Consider the following 19993-nt stretch of genomic DNA (forward strand, 5'->3'; position numbering starts at 1 on the left):
GAAAAAAAAAGAAACAGGTTAAAATGACTGACAATAAACACCAGTTATGAAAAGGGGGACATCTCATTAAATACATTTTCATTAAATAAATTGTGATATTTTTGTTAAATTGTACTTTGATTTTTTGGCAATATTGTGTTAGAGACTGTCATGCTAATAAAGCACCTTTGAATTGGAGTTTGAAATATCGGGTCTATATTGAGACATGCAATTCTTTCATAATTTGCTTGTTTTCACCTTAGTAAAAAGTTAAAAAAAAAGTTGCCAAGCAGAGCTAAGTCGAAATGCCACATTATTGTCTCTCAATTTTGAGTTACCTATCTCAGAATATCCAAATTTCGAGATACAAAGGCAAACCCAAAATTTTGACTTACAAACTGCATTTGTTTTATTCTTTTCTTTTTTTCATGTGTCCCACAATGATAGGCGAGAAAGTAGTATCGTATACGACGTTGAAATTGTCGTGTATGTGCAAAGTCATTGACATGACATTTACTTGTTTACATGTAATTTACTCAGATTTAAAAAATAAATAAATAAATAAATAAATTGGGTTTTAACAAGATCTATGATTTGATGATTATGTCGTTGGAGTACTGGCCATACGACTCCAGTGATCACCTGCCAAAAAGTGATCTGTTATAAATGACTTCTTGTCCCGTAATCTGTCAACCATAACTCTCATGAGATCATTCCTGTCACAAGGTAAAAGCTGCAATCAGTTTTTATAGATTCAAAGATTCTTTATTGCCATGCAGTCACAGAACGAACTTCTGTGGTAGTTCTCAGCCTAAAAGCAGGCGGTATTTAAAACAACAGGGTAACAGTACATACAAACAAGATATAACTCATGAAAACAATATAGAAACACCGGAAACCTAATTTTTCGACACATGGATCAGTTTTTGGCACGACACCTGCCGTGTTTGTTTTGCTCCATGGAAAAGAGGAGGGACGTCGCCGATGACGTCACGCGGCTCAGCCCGCCCACCCCGCTTCTCCTCTGTGTCTCCTTCTCGCAGTCTGGTCGAGAGTCAAAGCCGAAAGCAGAGAGAACATCGACGGTTCTAACTGAACCGAGAATCCACGGCAGTCATGGCGGCGCCGTTAGCCCACTTTGATGAGGACTGGCAGGACTTTAACGAATTCAAGCCGTCCTCGGACGCGGTCGACCCATTGGACAAGCTGAACTCAAACGTGGGCGATTCGTCGGGCCTAGACGATTTCTCGGATCTGGACAACAGTTTCTCTGGGGAGATCTGCAGCTTCAAGTCGATGGAGGACCTTGTCCACGACTTCGATGAGAAGCTCACAGTGTGTTTCCGAAACTACAACACTACGACGGAAAACATAGCTCCCATTAAACCTATCACCGAGGATAATTACTTGAAAGACGACGAGTGAGTGTGATTTTTGTTTTTATTGCCAGTTTTCTTAGCGCTAACTTTTAATCTCCCGGCTAGCTAACCACTTTAGCCTCTCCAGGCTAACCTTACATTGGCACTATGGGAATCTTAGCTAGCTTCAATCAGTGCTATGCAATATTTAGCCAGAATACACTTACGATAACACATAACTGAACGTGTTAAACCCATTATCTGTCACCGCTTGACTCGTTAAGTTGGTCTTTAGGAAGGAATAGCATTTTACAAGCAACAAATACAAAAAATAAACAGATTTTTTGCTATCTAAAGAAGGAATCAAGAGCTATATATGTGTGGAGGACGTGTTGATGCCACGTTAACAGTGCTGGATTTCATGCTGGACTGTTTGATGTTGGCCATAAAACTGGTGATCCTTAAAGTGTACATTTGGGAATAATTGAATAGTTGTTGACCCCTGTGCAAATGCTCTGTCTCCTCCTGTTTTCAAATCGCCTTTCTCACACGACACAAAAGAGTTTCTGCTTTTGGCTTTCATGATGTTTCCTCTTTCTGGATACAGAGACATGTATTCATAGATTTTATTGCTGCCCTGATGTCAGCCTCCTTCACTGACGGTGGCTTATCAGTATTTACTGATGTACGTGCTCCTTATTTATCTGCTGTGCCACATGCACCTTGCACTAGATTAATGTTTGAAAACAGTGGGATGGGTAACAAAAAGAAGAAAATCCACAAAATGTCATGATAAATGAAAAAACTGGGTATGAAATAAGAATTTATCAAACCCTTCTATTGACTTCAACATCTGGGCTCACCATGGACTCTACATAGCCAGGTGTGAAACGTCCAGTTAATTGCCTTAAGCCTGCATTCTTTCTAATGGGAGCAGCACAGAAAGACAGGAAAAACCATCCCACTTCTAACTGCAGTACTTTTTGTACCTGAGTAAATGTTTCCCTCATTTGCTGGATAGTTGTCTTCTTGTATTGTCTTGTATAGTGGTCATTTTTATAAGTTGTGGTTCTGTTTAGGCTGAAATAGCTTATGCATAAGCCACATGATTCTGGAGCATCTGTCTTGTGTTTGACGATTGCTGTTTGGGTGTGCTTAATATCCCTACATTGTCACTGATGGTTCCAAAATTCCAAACTTTAAAGGAGGATTCAAAATGGGTGTCCAGGAACCCAAGTGGGTGATGTCAAAGTCACTCGGTGGTTTTTATCACTAAAATTTTTTCTATTTATTTATTCATTATAAATTCCACATGAAGGTACTTCGTTTATGTTGTATCTCACAGGCACACATACACATTTACATGAAAACCTGCTATTAATTCAAAGCAGCAAGTCACATCAGCCCTGCAGCCAGTGTAGTTGTCACTTTAACTACTAAGCTGTCTTGACTGCATGAGTCACTCTCCTCCTCCCTTTTGTAACTAATATTTCAACACTGTGGCACTGTAAGATGCAAGCACACGATGTGGGGAAGCTTTCCCACAGCCGACATGAATAGAACAGAGGTTAGCCATTGATTTCTGCTTTTATAGAGGAATTATAGAGGAACACAGTCAGGATAAATTGATAACACACAAACATAAGTGTACTTATCATGTCTTTTTTTTAGACACACAAAATAGTAGCACACAGTTAAGGCTGTAAAGGTTGCCGTACCCTTGTGAGCAACTTGTCCAAAAGTTACTTGGAGTGAGACGTACCCACTAAGAAGTTTTAAAATTGGAATTGCAGGTTGTACAGGTCCCCTTCCTTATAATTAGAGGCATCAGAGTCTGCTCTTTCTCAGGAAACGGTGGTGGATGTGTGACCCATTCAGAACAACTTTCCTAAGATTCAAAAACCTCCATAAACCTTTTCTAACAGTTTTTGACACAGACTGAGGGTCCAGAGGATTGTGCGTAGAATTATACAAAACTCTGCTTGGGCACCCAGTTTTGATTTTTATTCTTTTCTTTCTTTTTTTCCACTTCAGTGCAACACACAGACAGTTGTGCACATCAGAGAGCTTGTCACAGCAAAAAGAAGTAGCAGTCTGTCTCACTTAATGATCAGTGGAATCCTGTGGGGAAGCTGGCATGACAGCGGAAAGAAAACATTTATGGTTGTTGTAGGTAAAGAAACAGGAAGCGGGGAATGTAATAATTGGACAGCAGCCTAGTGAAGCCTAAAGAGCAGTGCCAGACTCGGTGAGAGTCTTTTCTGGATGACTGCACTTTTGCGGGACGTGCCTAGACGCTTAACGAGTTCTCTGGCAAAACCATGCCTGAGACGAACTGCGGGATGACAAATGTGTGTGTGCTTGAAACAAAGTGGGTAGAAAAATTAAATTATTAAATATATATATATATTTGTACCCCCGCAAGCATACATGTATTCTTAAAGTAATCTGGACAAATTTCCTCAGCACTGAGGTAAAAACAAACTAATCGAAAATTTCAATTGAAATAACAACCAGGCCTGTTTTTAAAATGCAAATGCATTCGGTGATACTGAAGCTAATGGTGCATTTTGGCACGGGCTCACGTGGCAGAGACGGCGTCAGTGCTCAAGGCACAAAAAAAAAAAATAGTTCCTTGCCAGCCTTTGCCCTATTTAGAACAACCCAACAGCCCCACGCTTCCCAAGCTGTGCATGAGCACTTCAGGGAGAAATGTGCATGTTATATAAACATTTGCCTGTGTGTGTCTGTGTGTTTGTGTTTCCGAGGATGAGCAAGAGGCTATGACAATGCAGAGCCATTCTGACACATGGGTTCACAGCATCCATCCTCTCTGTGCTCGCACATGCAGAGCCAAAAGAGGAGGGAAAAAAATGGACCTCCTGCATGCACACTTGAGTTTAAACCCTGAACTGATTTGATTTTCATGTCCTAGAGTTTAAAAAAACATGCAAAAGTACCCATGGGGGACTAGATGAAAGTAGTTTCCCGCAGTATTTATATAATTGAACCTAACCTTTATCCGTTTCACAAGAATCCTCCGAGCCTGCTGACAGTCTGTTAACAAATATGTTTTTACGCATGATGCTGGATTTGTGTTTAACAGTAACTTGTTGTGTTGAACAGACTCCGTGCCACCATCTGTTCGTCTCTGCTAAGTTGTCTGCCAAACTCGAATGCTGCACAGTATTGTAAACATTCAACAGTCTGTTGGTGTCACTGTAACGCTCCCCCCAATCACCCAGTGTTAGTCACACACTCAGAAAGAGCTCTAATAGTAAAAATTCTGAAAATAATTTGAGAACCAATGGTTTAACCAATGGTTCGTCACATTTCAGCAGACCCTGGGCAAGTGACGTGTTAGAGCTGTCGCATTTATCAGCGGCTTCGGTGTGATTCAGCAGCAGGAACGCGGTGAAGTGGTGAGGGGGTGGTCAGAGAACAGGACACAAAAAGTGCCAAGTAATGCTGTGTCACACTAAAAAGAGAAGGACGCTGTCTGTCCTGTGTACAGATAAAACTACGTTTCACCCGTCTTTCTCTGTTTTGCTCACTACTTGTCTTTATTTCTCATAATACCCAATCCTAACTGCGTCACGGATGCTTGTGTCTTTGCTCCAGGGTGTGGAACGCTCTGACGGATAACTACGGCAATGTGATGCCGGTGGACTGGAAGACATCTCACACTCGCTCCTTACACCTGCCTACCCTCAACCTCACCAAACACGAGGTACCGCAGAGGCACACGCGGTCCAATGTCATGTCTGATGTTTAAAACACACAGTAGATATACATTTCTAAAAGTGAAGTGCACAGATCGGTAATCAGTTTGAACCCTCTGCCTTCAATCTGCTTAACCACCTGTTTGTTGTCTCATCCAAGTTTCCTCTCTGTCTCTCAATCTCTGCCCTCGCTTCTTTCCCCTGGGACAGAAGTTGGATAACCAATCTTTAGATCTGTCTGACGATGAGGAGCTGAGGGAGCAGATGGACATGCACTCAATCATTGTCTCGTGCATCAACGACGAGCCGCTTTTCACAGCTGAGCAGGTAAAACATTCACACCTGAGCACAGCAGTGGTGTGTTTTGGCAGATGTTAAAGAAACTTTGATGTGGATAATTGGGCCTCAGTAGAATTGACATATTTTGCATCTTATGAAGACCAGAAAACACAGTCTATCTATCCAGCTTACAAAGATGCACTGAAATCCTCAACACAGTCACATTTGGCTAAAGATGAGTGTCCAATAGATTCACTTAGGAATGATGGCTTTGGGACAATAGTTTTCAAAAGACATGCTATCCTGTAGCTCACGTTTTTTTCGCATCCATCATGCAGGAACAATGGAGTGATAGACTATATTTTGCTCTCAAAAAGGTGAATAAACAGCTTATTTGTTTACTAAGATGTCTTAACTCACAGAAATCTAACACCATTTCAAAGTGAAAACATTGCCCTATGATTTTGTCTGTTTTTCTTAGAGATGCACCCAATTCATATGAATAAGGAGGAGCACTTTTATTTCGCTGCAGAGATTTGGATATTGGCAGCATAACATGGATGTCAAAGCAGCGTTATTTTTACGTGACGTTTTCGTCACTACAATAAAAAATCATCATGTCAATATAGATCAGAACAGTTGTTCCAATCGTTTTGGTCATGTAAACAAACACTGAGTTCTGCTGCTTTTTCTTGAAATGGCTCACCTTATCCCGATAATTGGGGACTGTAGGACTCTGATTTCAGCCAATGTTTACGTGAACTAGCAATAATGTTTTCTGTGAGGAAATGTGTGAAGCCTTTAGCACGGTGCTAGTTGTAGTGGGAGGTGAGGATAAATGTTTTTTCATTTTCAAAATGAATTTTTTTTTTTAACACAATTTAGTGGGCTACATGCTTAACTTAGACATTTTGTTTCTACCCCCTATCCTATCACACTAGTATCAATCCGATACCAGCGTTGGTATCGATACTGTTGATATTTGGATTGATCCGCCCACCTCTGTGGTTTTTTTGTACAGGTGATTGAGGAGATAGAGGAGATGATGCAGGAGTCTCCAGACCCAGAGGACGATGAGAGTCCTTCACAGTCCGACTTGTCCATGCTCTCTCAAGACCTTAATGCTCTGAAACGCTCCGGCTCCAACACCAGCTACGAGGACCGTGAGTATCACCGTGTACACCTAAATTGCAGCAACAGAAAGCTTTAAAGACGAAACGCTTTGATGGTGGCGTGCTCGTTCCTCATGTCTGCGCTGTCCAGTGCGTGAAGAAATGGTCAGGCACATGCACTCGTCTGATAACATTCTTACATAACGCATAACAAATGCGGACAAACAGCAAATGTGTTGCCCCAAAATGTTATATAATTACATATCTGCCTAATGCTGGACTGGGGTGGAACATGCATTTGTACACAGAAAGCCTTAAGGCCATTTTGTTTCAGGTATTTGCATCTGTTAACTGCAGATTCTAGTGGGTTTGGGGTTATTTCAAACACTGGAAACTAGGACTGTGAGTGTCACAATGTTTGTCTGCAGTATTTAAACATTTACTCTTATTTGAAGGGATAAAAATATGTAAAGCTACACAAGATGTTGCCAAAATACCTTCTTTTCTTTCTTCATTTTTCGCATTAAATTTGTTTAAGATGTAAAAGGTTTCGTGTAGGTTGTAAATATGTCTGACTTAAAAACATTCAAGTGTAAATTATATGTGTTTTTTCCCAACAAACACTGTATGGACTCAAAACATGGCAATCCATAATCTATAATTACTTGTGACCCTCTGGAACTATGTGGAGGTGTATTATTTCATGGCCTTCAGGATCTTTTTTGCTGAAACCTTCGGGCAGTGGGCGTGTAGCCCCCAGCCAGTATCAGCATGAGGGCTGCGTAGGCAGGAGTCTATTAAAAAAAGAAATGTTGCGACCAGGTTACATCACTGTCTCATGCTCTGCTCTCTGTCTGTGTCGTGGAAGTATAAAAAGCTCCCTCTATCGGTGCTTTCCTTTGTGCTGACTTCCCCCATATTGGATCTCCTTCTTGGATCTCAACTTTTCCCAGCGAGACCTAGAAAGACATTCAAGAAAGAGGCACAAAAACGGAGGATGCAAAGCTTCTTAATGAGAAGTAATCAATTCCACAACATCTGTGATAACTAGCGTCATTCTGTGCCACTTTTAGAAGTGCTGTATTTGTACGTCAGACCATCGGCACGTCCAGAAGCGTCCTCGCTTCTCATCTTCTTAAGTCTGGATCTTAGTGCGGTGTAAGATGTATTTTTTTCAATGAAAGACTGGGAGTCATTTCCATGTCATAAGAGAAAAAAAGACACAAGGAAGCTTAAGTTAGGAACGCTACGTTCAAATTCAATTCAGTTAAGTTTTATTCATATAGCACCAAATCACAACAGTGGTTGCTTCAAGGCGCCTTTATATTGTAACATTAACAAACCACAATAATAGAGAGAGAGAGACCCCCAACAATCAGATGACCCCCTATAAGCAATCAATTGGCAACAGTGAAAGGAAAAACTCCCTTTAAACGAGGAAGAAACCTTGTTTAAAGAGGCCATGCCTCCATATTTGTATGGAGGCGTGGCGGTGTTTTTTTTTTTTTTTGTGCGTTTAAACCTAACCTTTATCGAAACAATAGAAAGATACCAACATCTTCTCTGATTGACATGTTTGTTCTCACTAAAGCTGCGCTGTCTCTCTCTCAGCATTCGTGCTCTAGCTTGCTCAAACACTGCTGCATAATACACCTTTAAATGGCTAATGCCCCTTTGTCTCCTTTTAAACTGGTACAGCAGATGCTTGTAACATGGTTATTACACATGTGAACCTTGTGATAGCACTGAAGTCACTAACAGATACAATCTAAGGATTTTGTAAACTGCTGTTCATTGTGAACACCCGTCAACCCACGTACACCATCTTCACTCTCCTCCTTCCTCGTATGTTCACATGGTCCTCAGGGCTGCGTCACATGTCCGTGTCAGAGCTGACTGAGACTCTGGAGGAAGTGGAGGCGGCCATTCGTCGCTACAGTGAGGAGCTGATCCAGGCTCTGGCTCTGCGAGATGAATTGGACTATGAAAAGGAGGTACTTTGATTTATTTAATTATTTTTTAAATCCACAGCAAGGCAATGACGTTCAGGCTCAACAATGACAAATGGCGGCAAAAAAATAATAGCCTGTCAGAAAAGCTCTGTAGTACTTTTTTGTAAAGAAGCCTAATGTGAAAGGATAGTTAATCGATAACCTATTTGTTTTATAGCAGCAGCTCTCACAGATTTCTACAAGCCTATGAACCTCTGGCAGCTTTATTTTTAGCCTGACTTGTCATTGTCACGATTCTGTCACACAGTTCTGTCTGGTTTTCTCCTTGAAGCGTCCAAAAATAGATTTCTGGCATAATAATAATAATAATATTAATTTTAACGAGAATAGCAAAGGGTAGTGGGATCACAATTAAACCGTTTTTTTGGGGGGGGGGGTTTTTTGGGTTTTTTTTTTGCATGTATCCAGGTGAAGAACAGCTTCATCTCACTGCTCATTGAAGTGCAGAACAGACAGAAGGAGCACCGCGAGCTGCTGCGGAAGAAGAAGAAAATCCGTCACACGACTACGACGGGGCCCAATGGCCAGAGGACGACCAGCACGCACATACCCGGCACGGTGAGTCACGTGGTCACGCTTGTGGAAAAAGACATGCATGACTTTGATGAAAGTGTTTAAATTATGAGGAGAGATGCATAACCTGATAAACGGTCTGCATGTCTGAGAATCTTTCATCACAGCACCAAAGGTTCTGCCAGGCGCTCTCCTTCTCTTCGCACTGAAACCAAATCCTTCTCATCTCTCGCTTCTTCTATCTTCCTCTCGCTTCTTGTAGCTCCTCACTGTGGAGGGACTCTCCAATATCATTCAAAATGGCCTCCGTCAAACTTTTGGCAACACAGGAGGGGACAAACAGGTGCCCCTGCTCTTTCTTCTTTCCACTTCCACTGCAGATAAAATTCTCTGCTTCTTCTGTTTTTTTGTCCTGCTGCCATATTTGTTTCCTTTTGTGCAGCTGCAAACACATGCTCGCCATCATTTTAATCTGTCTTCTTCTTATTTATTTATTTTTTAATTATTCTTTTTTCCCTTCACTTTAGTCATTCTTATCTTTGTCTCAAATGTTGTTTTTTTTTTCCAGCATGTACGTCTCAGTCATCTGATATTTTTATTTTATTTTTTAATTTTTTTACCCTCACCTCAGTAAACATTTTCTCTGAACGGCTGCTGAAAGGTTGCAACCAGCAGCCAAATATTTACCACATGTTCATGTGATCTGCATGGCGCTCACAGATATCATATTTTATTTTTTATTTTTTATTTTGGCGTGAAGCGTGACGGTAGCTTTTTGTAGCTGTGTCATTGTATTTGACATAATTTATTTTCTTTGCAGTACCTGACCACAGTGATCCCTTATGAGAAGAAAGCAGGCCCCCCGTCTGTAGAAGATCTCCAGATCCTCACAAAGAGTGAGTCGAAATCCATATCAGAGGAAACGCAAATGTGTTTGCATTCATATATGAAATAAACAACAATTTACATTCGATGATTACAATCAAAACCTGTGTGAATTTTATCAGTTGGACCAGCACCAACCCAGATAAAATGACATTCTGTAAAATGATATTGTGTTACCAGGCAAACCCGGTGTTGCCGTTTGATTGGGGCTAACCTGTCAGTTTGTGTGGTTGTTTTCTAAATGTAAAAAGCTGCTGTCTTCATTCTAGTCCTCCATGCCATGAGGGATGACAGTGAGAAGGTACCTGCCCTCCTAACAGACTACATTCTCAAAGGTAAGCACTAAGACTTTATTATTACCAACTCTATAATTTGACTAAAAAAAGGGGGGGGGGGTCGTCAAAATTTTAGATCTCTAACAATCAGGTGACTTTATTCAGACATCCACGCTCTGTTTTGCTTTAAAAGGGGGAAACGCACAGTTCCCTTCTTTGTTTTTAAGGAAGCTGACAGTGCAGAAACGTAAGCCGCTGCACAAAGGTTACTTAAAGGAGGAGAGAAATGCTTTCCTTGCCACCCTTCAGTGTTGACCTGTACTTCCTTTGTCTTTCACCTGTGCCGCGTTGTCCTTTGGGGGTAGCTCTGGTATGAGAGCAGTGGAAACTGAGGTTTGTGAGGTGACCACAGATCCAATTCTCTCTCTGTGCGCATTGGTGACCTTAGCTATACCCAGAAGCAGCAGCCGTCCCCTCACTCCCTCCTCGCTACTGTGGTGCTTGTTTGCTGCACTACACTTCCTCCTAAAACACAGAAGCGCACCCATATTTTGCCTTTACTGCGAGCTTGTAGTAGTAGCTACGTGTTCATGTGTGCTTCTCACCTGTAATTATCATTTCCTCTTCACTCACTGGGTCCGTGCTGTAGTTGCTTTCGCCTAATGTGCAGCTCTCCTTTTTGCAAATAAAGTAAAGGGCGTTTCTGCTCTTGTTCTCTCCACAGTCCTCTGTCCCACATAAAGTCAAAGGCGACACTCCTGTTTCCAGAACCATCCACTGGACCATCAGAAGAGGGTTCTGGTAATCCAGGAAAAACCCACAAAGTGGCCCCCAGTTTCCACATCATAGACTTTCTTTCCTTGTGGTACTTTTTTAAAAAACTCTGTTGATCCTAGGATTTTAACTCTCCTTGACTCGTATATTCCATTGTAACTTTTAACTTTTTAATGCTTGAGTACTACATCCCTGCATATATTCTGACTGCATGATAACTTGTCTATAGATGCCAGTAATCAGTATTAGTCTGAACACCTCACTTCCTGGTTTGTCCGGGCTTTTGTGAACAGTCAGGAAAATAACAAGGTGTAACTCGCGTGCACCGTCATCAAGCTCGTGTGAGGCGAAATTTGCATCCGTGTTGTTCATGCCTGACAGGAAAAACACATCCGGGCAGAATCTGTGAATCTCAAAGTGCCAGGCAAGTCGTGTTATGAAGTCCTGTTTTGTTATTTCCTTGTTAGGAATCCATTGCATTAATGGCATTTGTTGATGGTTGCACATCATGACGACGTCTTAAGGTTGAAAACTGCTTGGTGAGGATCAAGGAACAAACCCTTTAATTTAAAAATGCAAAACTGTAGGTAGTGATGTTGTTGCATGTTGCTTTGGGGTTTGCACTCGATAGTAGCTGTTAGCTGAATGTTAAGATGAAATATTTTGTATATGATGAAAGAAATTGCACAGTTTGGGGAACTTTTTTTTAAATGGGGAAAAAAAGTGGAAAGACTCAAAGTCGTAGCTGGATGAACAAATATGTAAAGCATATTTTTGGATAAGGGGATGTTTTTAGTGAGATAAGGGACTTTGTAATCATTTTGTAAATCTAGTCTGTTGACCTCTGAGCCCTCAAGTAGTAACCTCCCCATCCCCACCAATGTCATCACTTCCCCACGAGGTGTCATTTCACGAGTCTGCAGATACCTCATGTGCTAAAGTTCAGCATTAGTGGAAACCAGTCTGTCTGATTGTATGTTAGCTTGGTGTTGTAGCTCAAATGAAGTCAGATTTGGTAAATAGTTAAGCATCTGTTATTAGTTGTGGCATTTTTAAATCAGTCTCTTACATCTTTAGCGCTTAAATTTTAGTGGTAGCACTTTACTCCGTCAGTGATCTGATCGTGTGCTGTCGTAGCACAGAGTACGTCTCAGTAGATTAGTGTGTGGTGAAGCTTAGAAAACAGAGCTGAGGTGAACAAAGATGCTAACATGCATTTATTTCCCAAGGGGCACTCCCCTGAGTTTACATTACCATCAGCTTGTGGATCATGAATCAACCAGCAAAACTGCTGTGTAATGTCTTCGGCGGCTCTGGAGAACCTTTAACATGATGTCACCGAGTTTATTTCATCCCAGGCTTGAGAAAACCTTCAGGATCTGCACTAGGACTAAAAGTCTGGGCTTTCTTCCAAGTCTTTCTGGAAGTGCAATACTTACTGGCAGGAGTTGCCCCTCTAAAACCAACCGCGTCTTCAGCAAGTTGGCACGCTAACGTTCGAAACACCAGCCGCTACAGGTGCACCACACACTGTCAGATCAGGTCTAGCCTAGCTCTCAGGTACGATCATCAGTGTTAGTAGTTTAAATCATCCTCAGAAAGTTGCTGACATTCCTGAGTCGTCTTTTAGCAGCTAGACTTGGAGCTTGGTGCACTTCTATCTTAGAAATGTTCTCATGCATAGCAGCCACTCAGCTGAACCCGCTCAGAATCATGTAGTACGCTCTGCAGTCATAGCAGCAGCTGTAGCGTAGGTAAAGACATCTGTAGAGGCTGCAGTAGCATCTGCTTGTTGTAGGGGTCTTCTTATAAAAGCATAGCTGTGGTTAACACGTCTGTCTTTTACTGGGTAAGAATCGAACGCCTCGCTCTGGAAAGGGGAGTGATGAAGATGATGAATGTCGGGGAAGATTGCACAAACGGTTGCTTAAATGAATAGGGGGCCATTTATTTTGTAAAGGAAGTCAAAAGCTTGTTAGTGCTGTGTTAAAACTATTTATATGTAACCTGTTTCTACTTTTGCCAGCTAAGAAAACATTCACAACCAAGCATGTGCTGCATGCACTATAGTGTTGCAAACACATTTCTTATGGTTAATGATTTGTCTGTTTAGGAGCATATGGATATTAGATTAAAGGGACAAGCAGAGAAACCTGTTATGATTTTAACTCTTAGAAAGTAATCTGAAGTCCTAAAATCAGAGGCAGCGAAATACTTAAATCATATCTTGAAAGGCGTCTATTGATTTGTCATAATCTGGTTAGTAAAGTACTTAAATTAAACTAGCTTTTAATGCCATCTGTGTAAATAAATTACTGATTTATGACACGGCAGTCAGCACAGAGGTCGCTGAAAGATCTCGTCTCAGGCCAGAGCCTCTCATCCAGCCTGCTCAGCAGACATATCAGTTCAACTACAAATTTAGAGATTTATATTTATACATGTACAACAAGCAATGAAATAAGAGGCTGCCTTTGTAAATGCCTAAAAATCTTTGTACAGTTAACAAATAACTCCTTTTTTTTAATGCAATATAATTCCCCAGTTTGGGGTTTTATGTTTACTGTCTCATGTGGTACTGCAATATATTAATTTATTATGTAAATGTTTGTTTTGTAACCATATTATTGACTGTAATGGTACAAGTGTTTTGTGCCCTCATTGCATTGCAACCCATTACAAAATAAAAACTAGAGTTACCTCCTCATGCTTGTTTTCCCTGTCAATTTGCAGGTTAGGTCTGTGCATGTCCATCCTTGACCTTTCAGATATGAAGTGTCATTTCTTAATCTTTGTACTCTGTTAGACATTTGTGCAAAGTCCCATCGTAATTATTTTCGTGGAAATTAAGTCACAAAACTTTGTATTCGAATATCAAGGAAAACCATTTTTGTCAAGTTTGTGTGAAAAACTTTCCAATATGATGTAGAAATTATTCACATGACTGTTTGCTTGATGTTGAGCAACTCGGGAAGTGTGGATGACGAAGCCCGATGTGGGAATCATGCATTGGATTTCATGGAAAATATGAAATTCACCTGAAATGAATGACTCATATTCACCAGTTTAATGTTACCACTGTGAAAAAATAGATGGGAAAGTCTTAAAACTAAGACAGTCTAGTGTTTTCCTCCATCACGACCATCTAATGTTTGTAAACTTGCAAGCAGCTCCTTCCAGGGCGACCGGAGCTTTCTCCCATGGCGAAAAATGATTGCATAGAGGCTGTTCATTCAGCTTTTTAAAAAACCTTTTAACAAACAAGTCAATTATATTTTACAGACCTGTTTCAGTTTAATAGCTGTACATTATGGCTTCATGAAACACACCTCAAAACACATTTCTATGCGTTTACATTTTTTTTTTTCCCAAACCAAATGGAGGAAAACAAACTTGTCATTTAAATTTCCAAAACAAATACCTTTACAGACCTAAATATGCAAGATGCAAAACAGACTTCCTGGAGACTTCACCAAGCTGTTGCACTTTGCTGACTCAAAGGAAAGACGGCCCCAACAAGAGAGCCGTTAGAATTATATAGTTCATTCAAGAAGGAAATCCAACATAGATTTTGGCAAAGGACCTTGATTGTTCCCTGTCGGCTGTGTCTAAAATCTGGAGGAAGTACAAACTTAATGGGAAGATTTATAAAAGAAAAACATGGATCCACATAAGATGTCCAAGTATGAGGATGAAATATAGAAAACAGGAGTTTATGTTTGTGACAGAACTGCAAGAAATAGTCTAGCACTAAAACATATAAACGGTCGCCTCAAGGTGCTTTTATTGCAATGTAAAGACGCTACAATCAAATGACACCCAATGAGCAAGCACTTGGCGACAGTGGGAAGGAAAAACTACGGTGGCCCTAAGAGGCCAAACGGACTGCAACTTAAGAAAACACCAGCAATAAGAAAAACGCTGCAAAAGCACACAAAACACAACGGAAATAGGAAAAAAAAAGAAAACAGAAATAGGTAAAAAACAGATTTCGAAAAGCACAAGCGAAGTGTTTCTGGGGAGACAATAACCCGACGGACCAGTTGCAGGAACCAAAATATGCAATAAGAATTGCGCTGGGAGACACTTAAAAGAAGTGGAGGATCTATCGGTTTTGTGAGGAAAGAAAAGATGAGAGGTAAGTGTGTTAGCCTAACTATTAGCCTAAAAATCCGTCATCAGTATTATATGAATCATAATAAAACACACCTACAATGTTTTGGGTTCCTGCAACTGGTCCGTCGTTTTATTGTCTCCCCAGAAACACTTCCCTTGTGCTTTTGGAAATCTGTTTTTTCCTATTTCTGTTTTCGTTTTTCCTATTTCTGTTTTCTTTTTTCCTATTTCCGTTGTCATTTTTCCTATTTCCACTGTATTTTGTGTGCTTTTGCAGCGTTTTTTTTTAGTGCTGGTGTTTTCTTAAGTTGCAGTCCGTTTGGCCTCTCAGGGTACGGAAGAGGATTAGGGCCACTGGGAAAAAAAAAAGTGGGCACGTCTTTTTTTTTTCTTTTTTTTTTCCCTGAATTCTGAGAAAAAAGTCAGAATTCTGACTTTTTTCTCAGAATTCTGGAAAAGAAGAAAAAAAAATTGTGCCCACTTTCCCCCCCCCCAGTGGCCCTAATCCTCTTCCGTACTCAGGGCCACCTTAAAAAAAACTCCCTTTTAACAGAAAGACATCTCCAGTAGAACCAGCCAGGGGCAGCCATCAGCCATGACCAGTTTGGGGGTCAGGGGAGGGAGGCACAACAAAAGACTCACTCTGGGAGAGAGCCAGAGATTAATAATACCTAAGAATTAATAGTAACTAATGAACCCAGGAAGGAAAAACCTTCTTATAGTGTAATGCTTCTCTTAATGACTCCAGATAGCTTTTCCTCTACTTCATCTTTGGAAGTGTTAAAGTTCATTAAAAAAATTTGAGATATGTTTATGATATATAAATATGGGAAAAACTGACATAAAAAGCTGAATGAACATGCCAAGGTTTAAATAAGAGATTTTTTTAACGGAGCATCCGAATACAGCATGACTTCAAAGGTTTTACAGCAGAAAATGGCAGGAAAGCTTTGATATAAATGAGAAAACACACAAATTCTGTGTGTCCAGTGGTGATGTCAGACGCGTCCTAGTTTTCCTTCCACACAAGCAGCTGCTTCCACCTTCCGCTCTGTAATGTTTGAATGTCAGAACATTTCCCTTCTCCTTCCTTCACAGAGTTATTCCAGTGTTCTTGTCGTGAATCCCATCGGGCTCCTCTTACTTTTTTTTCCCCTCTTTACTGCAGCTGTGGCTCATCTTGAGAGAACTGTTAGCCAGCTGCTATGACGCTTTAGCTGAACATGAAAAAAGGGTGGATTTAAGCATTTTAAGAGTCTTGTTCAGGATGTTGCTGTCCCTGCCGCTGGGTCACAGGTTAGTATCGGTGAACATGGTGTGCTCCTTCCTCACAGTGCTGAAACCTTTGATTGTATCTACAAATTCTTCATCATCCATAAACTGTAGAAGAAGAATGGAGATTATTAAAGGAAACAGTCACATTTCCAGTGATATGTTTTTCCTTATTAACTAAGTCTCTCTCCTGTGAGTGTTTAAATACCTACAGTTCTGTGGACAAATGTAAAAAATGTGCAGAGTGAGAAGGTCATAGGTTAGCAGCATATAGCGTACTACATTCCTCTGCTGTGACTGTAGCAAAAGGCTTTTAGTGCTTCCAGTTTAAACAGGCACAGCATACGTTTTTGGGATCTCTCACCATCCCACTGTCATGGCCTGAAATGTTGGGGTCCCACACGTCATCGTCTCCAGTGAGTGACTTCCCATCCATCACCTGGCTGACGCTGCGCCTCAGGGAGTTCACACTGAGGATGCCCAACTCACCCTGTGGAGGATCCTCATCAGCAGGCTCACATTTAGCTTCCAGCACTTCCTGGTAAGACAGAAAAAGTGCTAAATATCACTTGCATATAGAATAAAAATGTATTTGTATATGTAGATTAGACATTTGCTTTACCTCCATCTTCATGGTGAAGCCCTTGAGCGTTACGCTGTTGGAGAAGCCTGTTGTGTCAGGCACAGTATCAAACTAGGGGGGAAAAAGTGAATGAGAGAATTTTTCAGTTGAGAATAATGTAACAAATGTATTTTATGGGCTACAAATATTAGTAATCCTTTCTTATTTGCTAAATAGTCACCTTTTTAATACATTGTAACCTCTTTAATAAACTGGTAATAATAAATTTAAGCAGCGAAACTACTAAGAATAAATACTAAGAAAACACTCAAATGTTACCCATCAATTAAATTTGAGTGGTGTATGCTGGTAATAACTCAGATAGCATGGCATACTTCCTTGAAAAATATAGTAGTATTGATTGCCCATCAGTTCTTGTATAGTATAGTATAGACCAGCGGTCCCCAATCCCCGGGGCGGTCCGTGAGTTGTTTGGATATCGGGCCGCGAGATGAGGCTCGGGTGTGAAAACGTATGGTTTTAAGGGTTTTTATCATTTTTATCATTATTTTTTTATCGTTTTTATCGTTAACTCAGTTTCCCTGGGTCTTTTCCCGTGTGTTTTGAATAAATCTTCCTTTTTTTGTTAGTGGTACTGGTTTTATTTTGTTGTATATATCGACGACGCCTTAAAGGCCGGCCCATGAAAATATTGTCGGAGATAAACTGGTCCATGGCGCAAAAAGGTTGGGGACCGCTGGTATAGAAAATAAACAATATAATATACTATAGCATAAAATATATAGTATATCACACTATAGTGTAGTATAGTAGTATATACAGTTGTCCTGGCAAAAAGTCTAATCAGAAAAGTCATGAGTGTCATTCATAATATATAAATATTCGGTGCCTGGTGACCCCTGGTGAATAAGTCAAACACAGCTAGCTAGCTGCAGTCAGTAACCAATGGTTACTGAGAGACGTACAGTTTCACTTACAAATTGTAAGTGAAAGGTTGAATAAGCGATAAGACAAAAAGAAACCAGAGTAAATCTTCCCTCACCAACATAGAGTTGCTGGGTGGGTAGATAGCCATGGGACTCCTTTTCTGCATGGACAGGGCCACCAATGGAGGTCTCTCTCTGCTGAATGGGGGTTTGTTCAGGGCCTAGGCCATGATGAAGAGCGGGAATGGAAAGTTTGGTTTAGGCTGCTTTCTAATGGTTGAAATGATCGACCCAGTTGTCTATGATGCAGTTTATGCACATTTTTATTAATAATGGAAAGAGCAATTAGTACAATCAGTCTGTCGGCATTCACACACAGTAACACAGATGCTGTTTCTTACCTTATGAAGCACAACAGCTAGCACGATGGCCAGCAGCAGTAGGGCAATGCCTGCCATCACTACAATGAACCACAGTTCCCGGACAACTTGCCTCTCCTCTTGGCCTCCCTCTGCCCTCTCACCTCCCCCTCCTCCTCCTACAAGAGGAGTGGGGTTTGGTGAATCTGGAATGATAAATCAGTAAATACCATAAAGACACTATGTATTAATTTTGCACAAAGCTATTCTGTTTTCATGAGTCTGGTAGCCCTGGTAGGATGCTATCATGGTTGCATGAGTTTTTATTTTGCAGATATCATCTGAATATACAAGCAAGAATGATGATAAAATGAAAGATTCTCAGATAAAGTAAAAGCGTAGTATGCACAGTTATGACTTGTAGGTTCATGCAAGTTAATCCTGTAGGGTTTAGATTGCATGTCACAAATCAACACTTAGAGAAAGAAAGATGATCAGATGCTTGCCGAGGAAGAGATAACGCTGTAACTGGAGACACTCTGGCTTGCTTGGCCTAGTTTCTAACCTTCAGAGAAAGCAGCAAACACCACACTTTCATTCCATTTATACTTTAACAGAGACCATGACTGGCAGTGGATATTGGTGGATTAAAGAGCATATACTGCAGGTAGGCCCCTGAAGGCAAAAAGGTGCTGTATAATGAGCATAACATGAGCAATATTTCATGCAGTTTTCCAGCATGTTCCGACATTCAGTACCAGCCTATTTCTGCCCAAGATGTTGCAGACACTCACTGCAAACTGACAGCAGGTGAAAAATGATGAAGGGGTTGGTGGAAAAAGTTGCTGTGTGGGAGAAGTGGGACTCACCGGTGCTGATGTCCGTTGTTCGGCCTGTGGCGGGGGGTGCTGACAGCCCCTCGCTGTGTGACACATCGATCAGAAGGGCAAAGACCTGCCAGGCGTTTAGGATCACCACTCTCCACCCATCGGTATTTTACATCTGATACTTTTATTTGCTGACTGGCTCCCTTCAGGACTCAACACTCAATATTGCAGCCATGTCTTGTTACAAATTATTCCCAGACAGCAGGAGGAAGACAAAACGCCTAGTATCATAGCTCAAGAAGCCTTGAAAAAACCTGCATATGAGTCCTTCTCCACCTCCGATCAACCCCCCAGCGGTGCCATGGTAACAGCCAGGTGTCTGGTTTCAGCTCACCTGAAGAGGCATATTAGCATATCACCCCTGTGATCCTCCAGTGTACTGATAGTGTGAGTCATTTCTTATACAGCCTGTCTGTAAGTATGGACACTCATATCAAATGATGCCAGATGGAATAGTTATACAACCTAAACTAAGCTAAGCTACACTAAAAGCTAATAGTTGCACTTTGAAAATATATCTTTTTAATAAGAAACAAAAACCAGACTAGCTCCAACAGAAGAGCTAGTATGCGGACATGGAGTATGAACACAATATAGTATAAGACACAAGAATTTCTATAATCCAAATATGTAATCTGCTCCAGTTGTTTGTCTTTCTGCCTGTTTGTTAGCAGTTTGGCATCCACAGTTTTCAACCTATCAAGTTCAAATATTGTGAGATGGTAGATATCAGTAACTTTAGGTGAAAGATCAACATCACATCCAAATTAGTGTGAAAATCAGTAAAAACTTTATGTTACCTAAAACTTTTTATGGATTTTCTTTTAATTTCACAACAACATACTAGGTCTTGGGGGACATGGGTGCCTAGGTTGGCTAAGCATTTAAGCGTGACCTTAGCATCCTGTATATCATATGAAAGGCCACGGAGAGAGCTGTAC

The 19993-nt window shown here is 40.8% G+C and overlaps 2 protein-coding genes across 2 annotated transcripts; one reads left to right on the plus strand and one right to left on the minus strand.

Moving 5' to 3' along the window:
• Positions 1–989: 989 nt before the first annotated feature.
• On the plus strand, positions 990–13616 carry si:ch211-57i17.1 (uncharacterized protein LOC565010 homolog). The gene is made up of 9 exons (XM_031726195.2): positions 990–1400; positions 4959–5067; positions 5270–5386; positions 6360–6501; positions 8317–8444; positions 8871–9020; positions 9796–9871; positions 10130–10195; positions 10860–13616. Exons 1-9 carry the CDS (start codon positions 1096–1098, stop codon positions 10874–10876), a joined length of 1110 nt encoding a protein of 369 aa, XP_031582055.1. The 5' UTR covers positions 990–1095; the 3' UTR covers positions 10877–13616.
• A 2699-nt stretch (positions 13617–16315) lies between these two features.
• On the minus strand, positions 16316–19339 carry si:ch211-57i17.5 (usherin). Its single transcript, XM_039599075.1, has 6 exons — positions 19035–19339; positions 18208–18371; positions 17923–18027; positions 16920–16991; positions 16662–16835; positions 16316–16405 (listed from the first exon to the last, which is right to left on the minus strand). The coding sequence occupies exons 2-6, from the start codon at positions 18262–18264 to the stop codon at positions 16316–16318; spliced, it is 498 nt and encodes a 165-aa protein (XP_039455009.1). The 5' UTR covers positions 18265–18371; positions 19035–19339.
• Positions 19340–19993: the final 654 nt, after the last annotated feature.

Source organism: Oreochromis aureus, linkage group 15 (assembly GCF_013358895.1).
Source record: "Oreochromis aureus strain Israel breed Guangdong linkage group 15, ZZ_aureus, whole genome shotgun sequence".
NCBI lineage: Eukaryota > Metazoa > Chordata > Actinopteri > Cichliformes > Cichlidae > Oreochromis > Oreochromis aureus.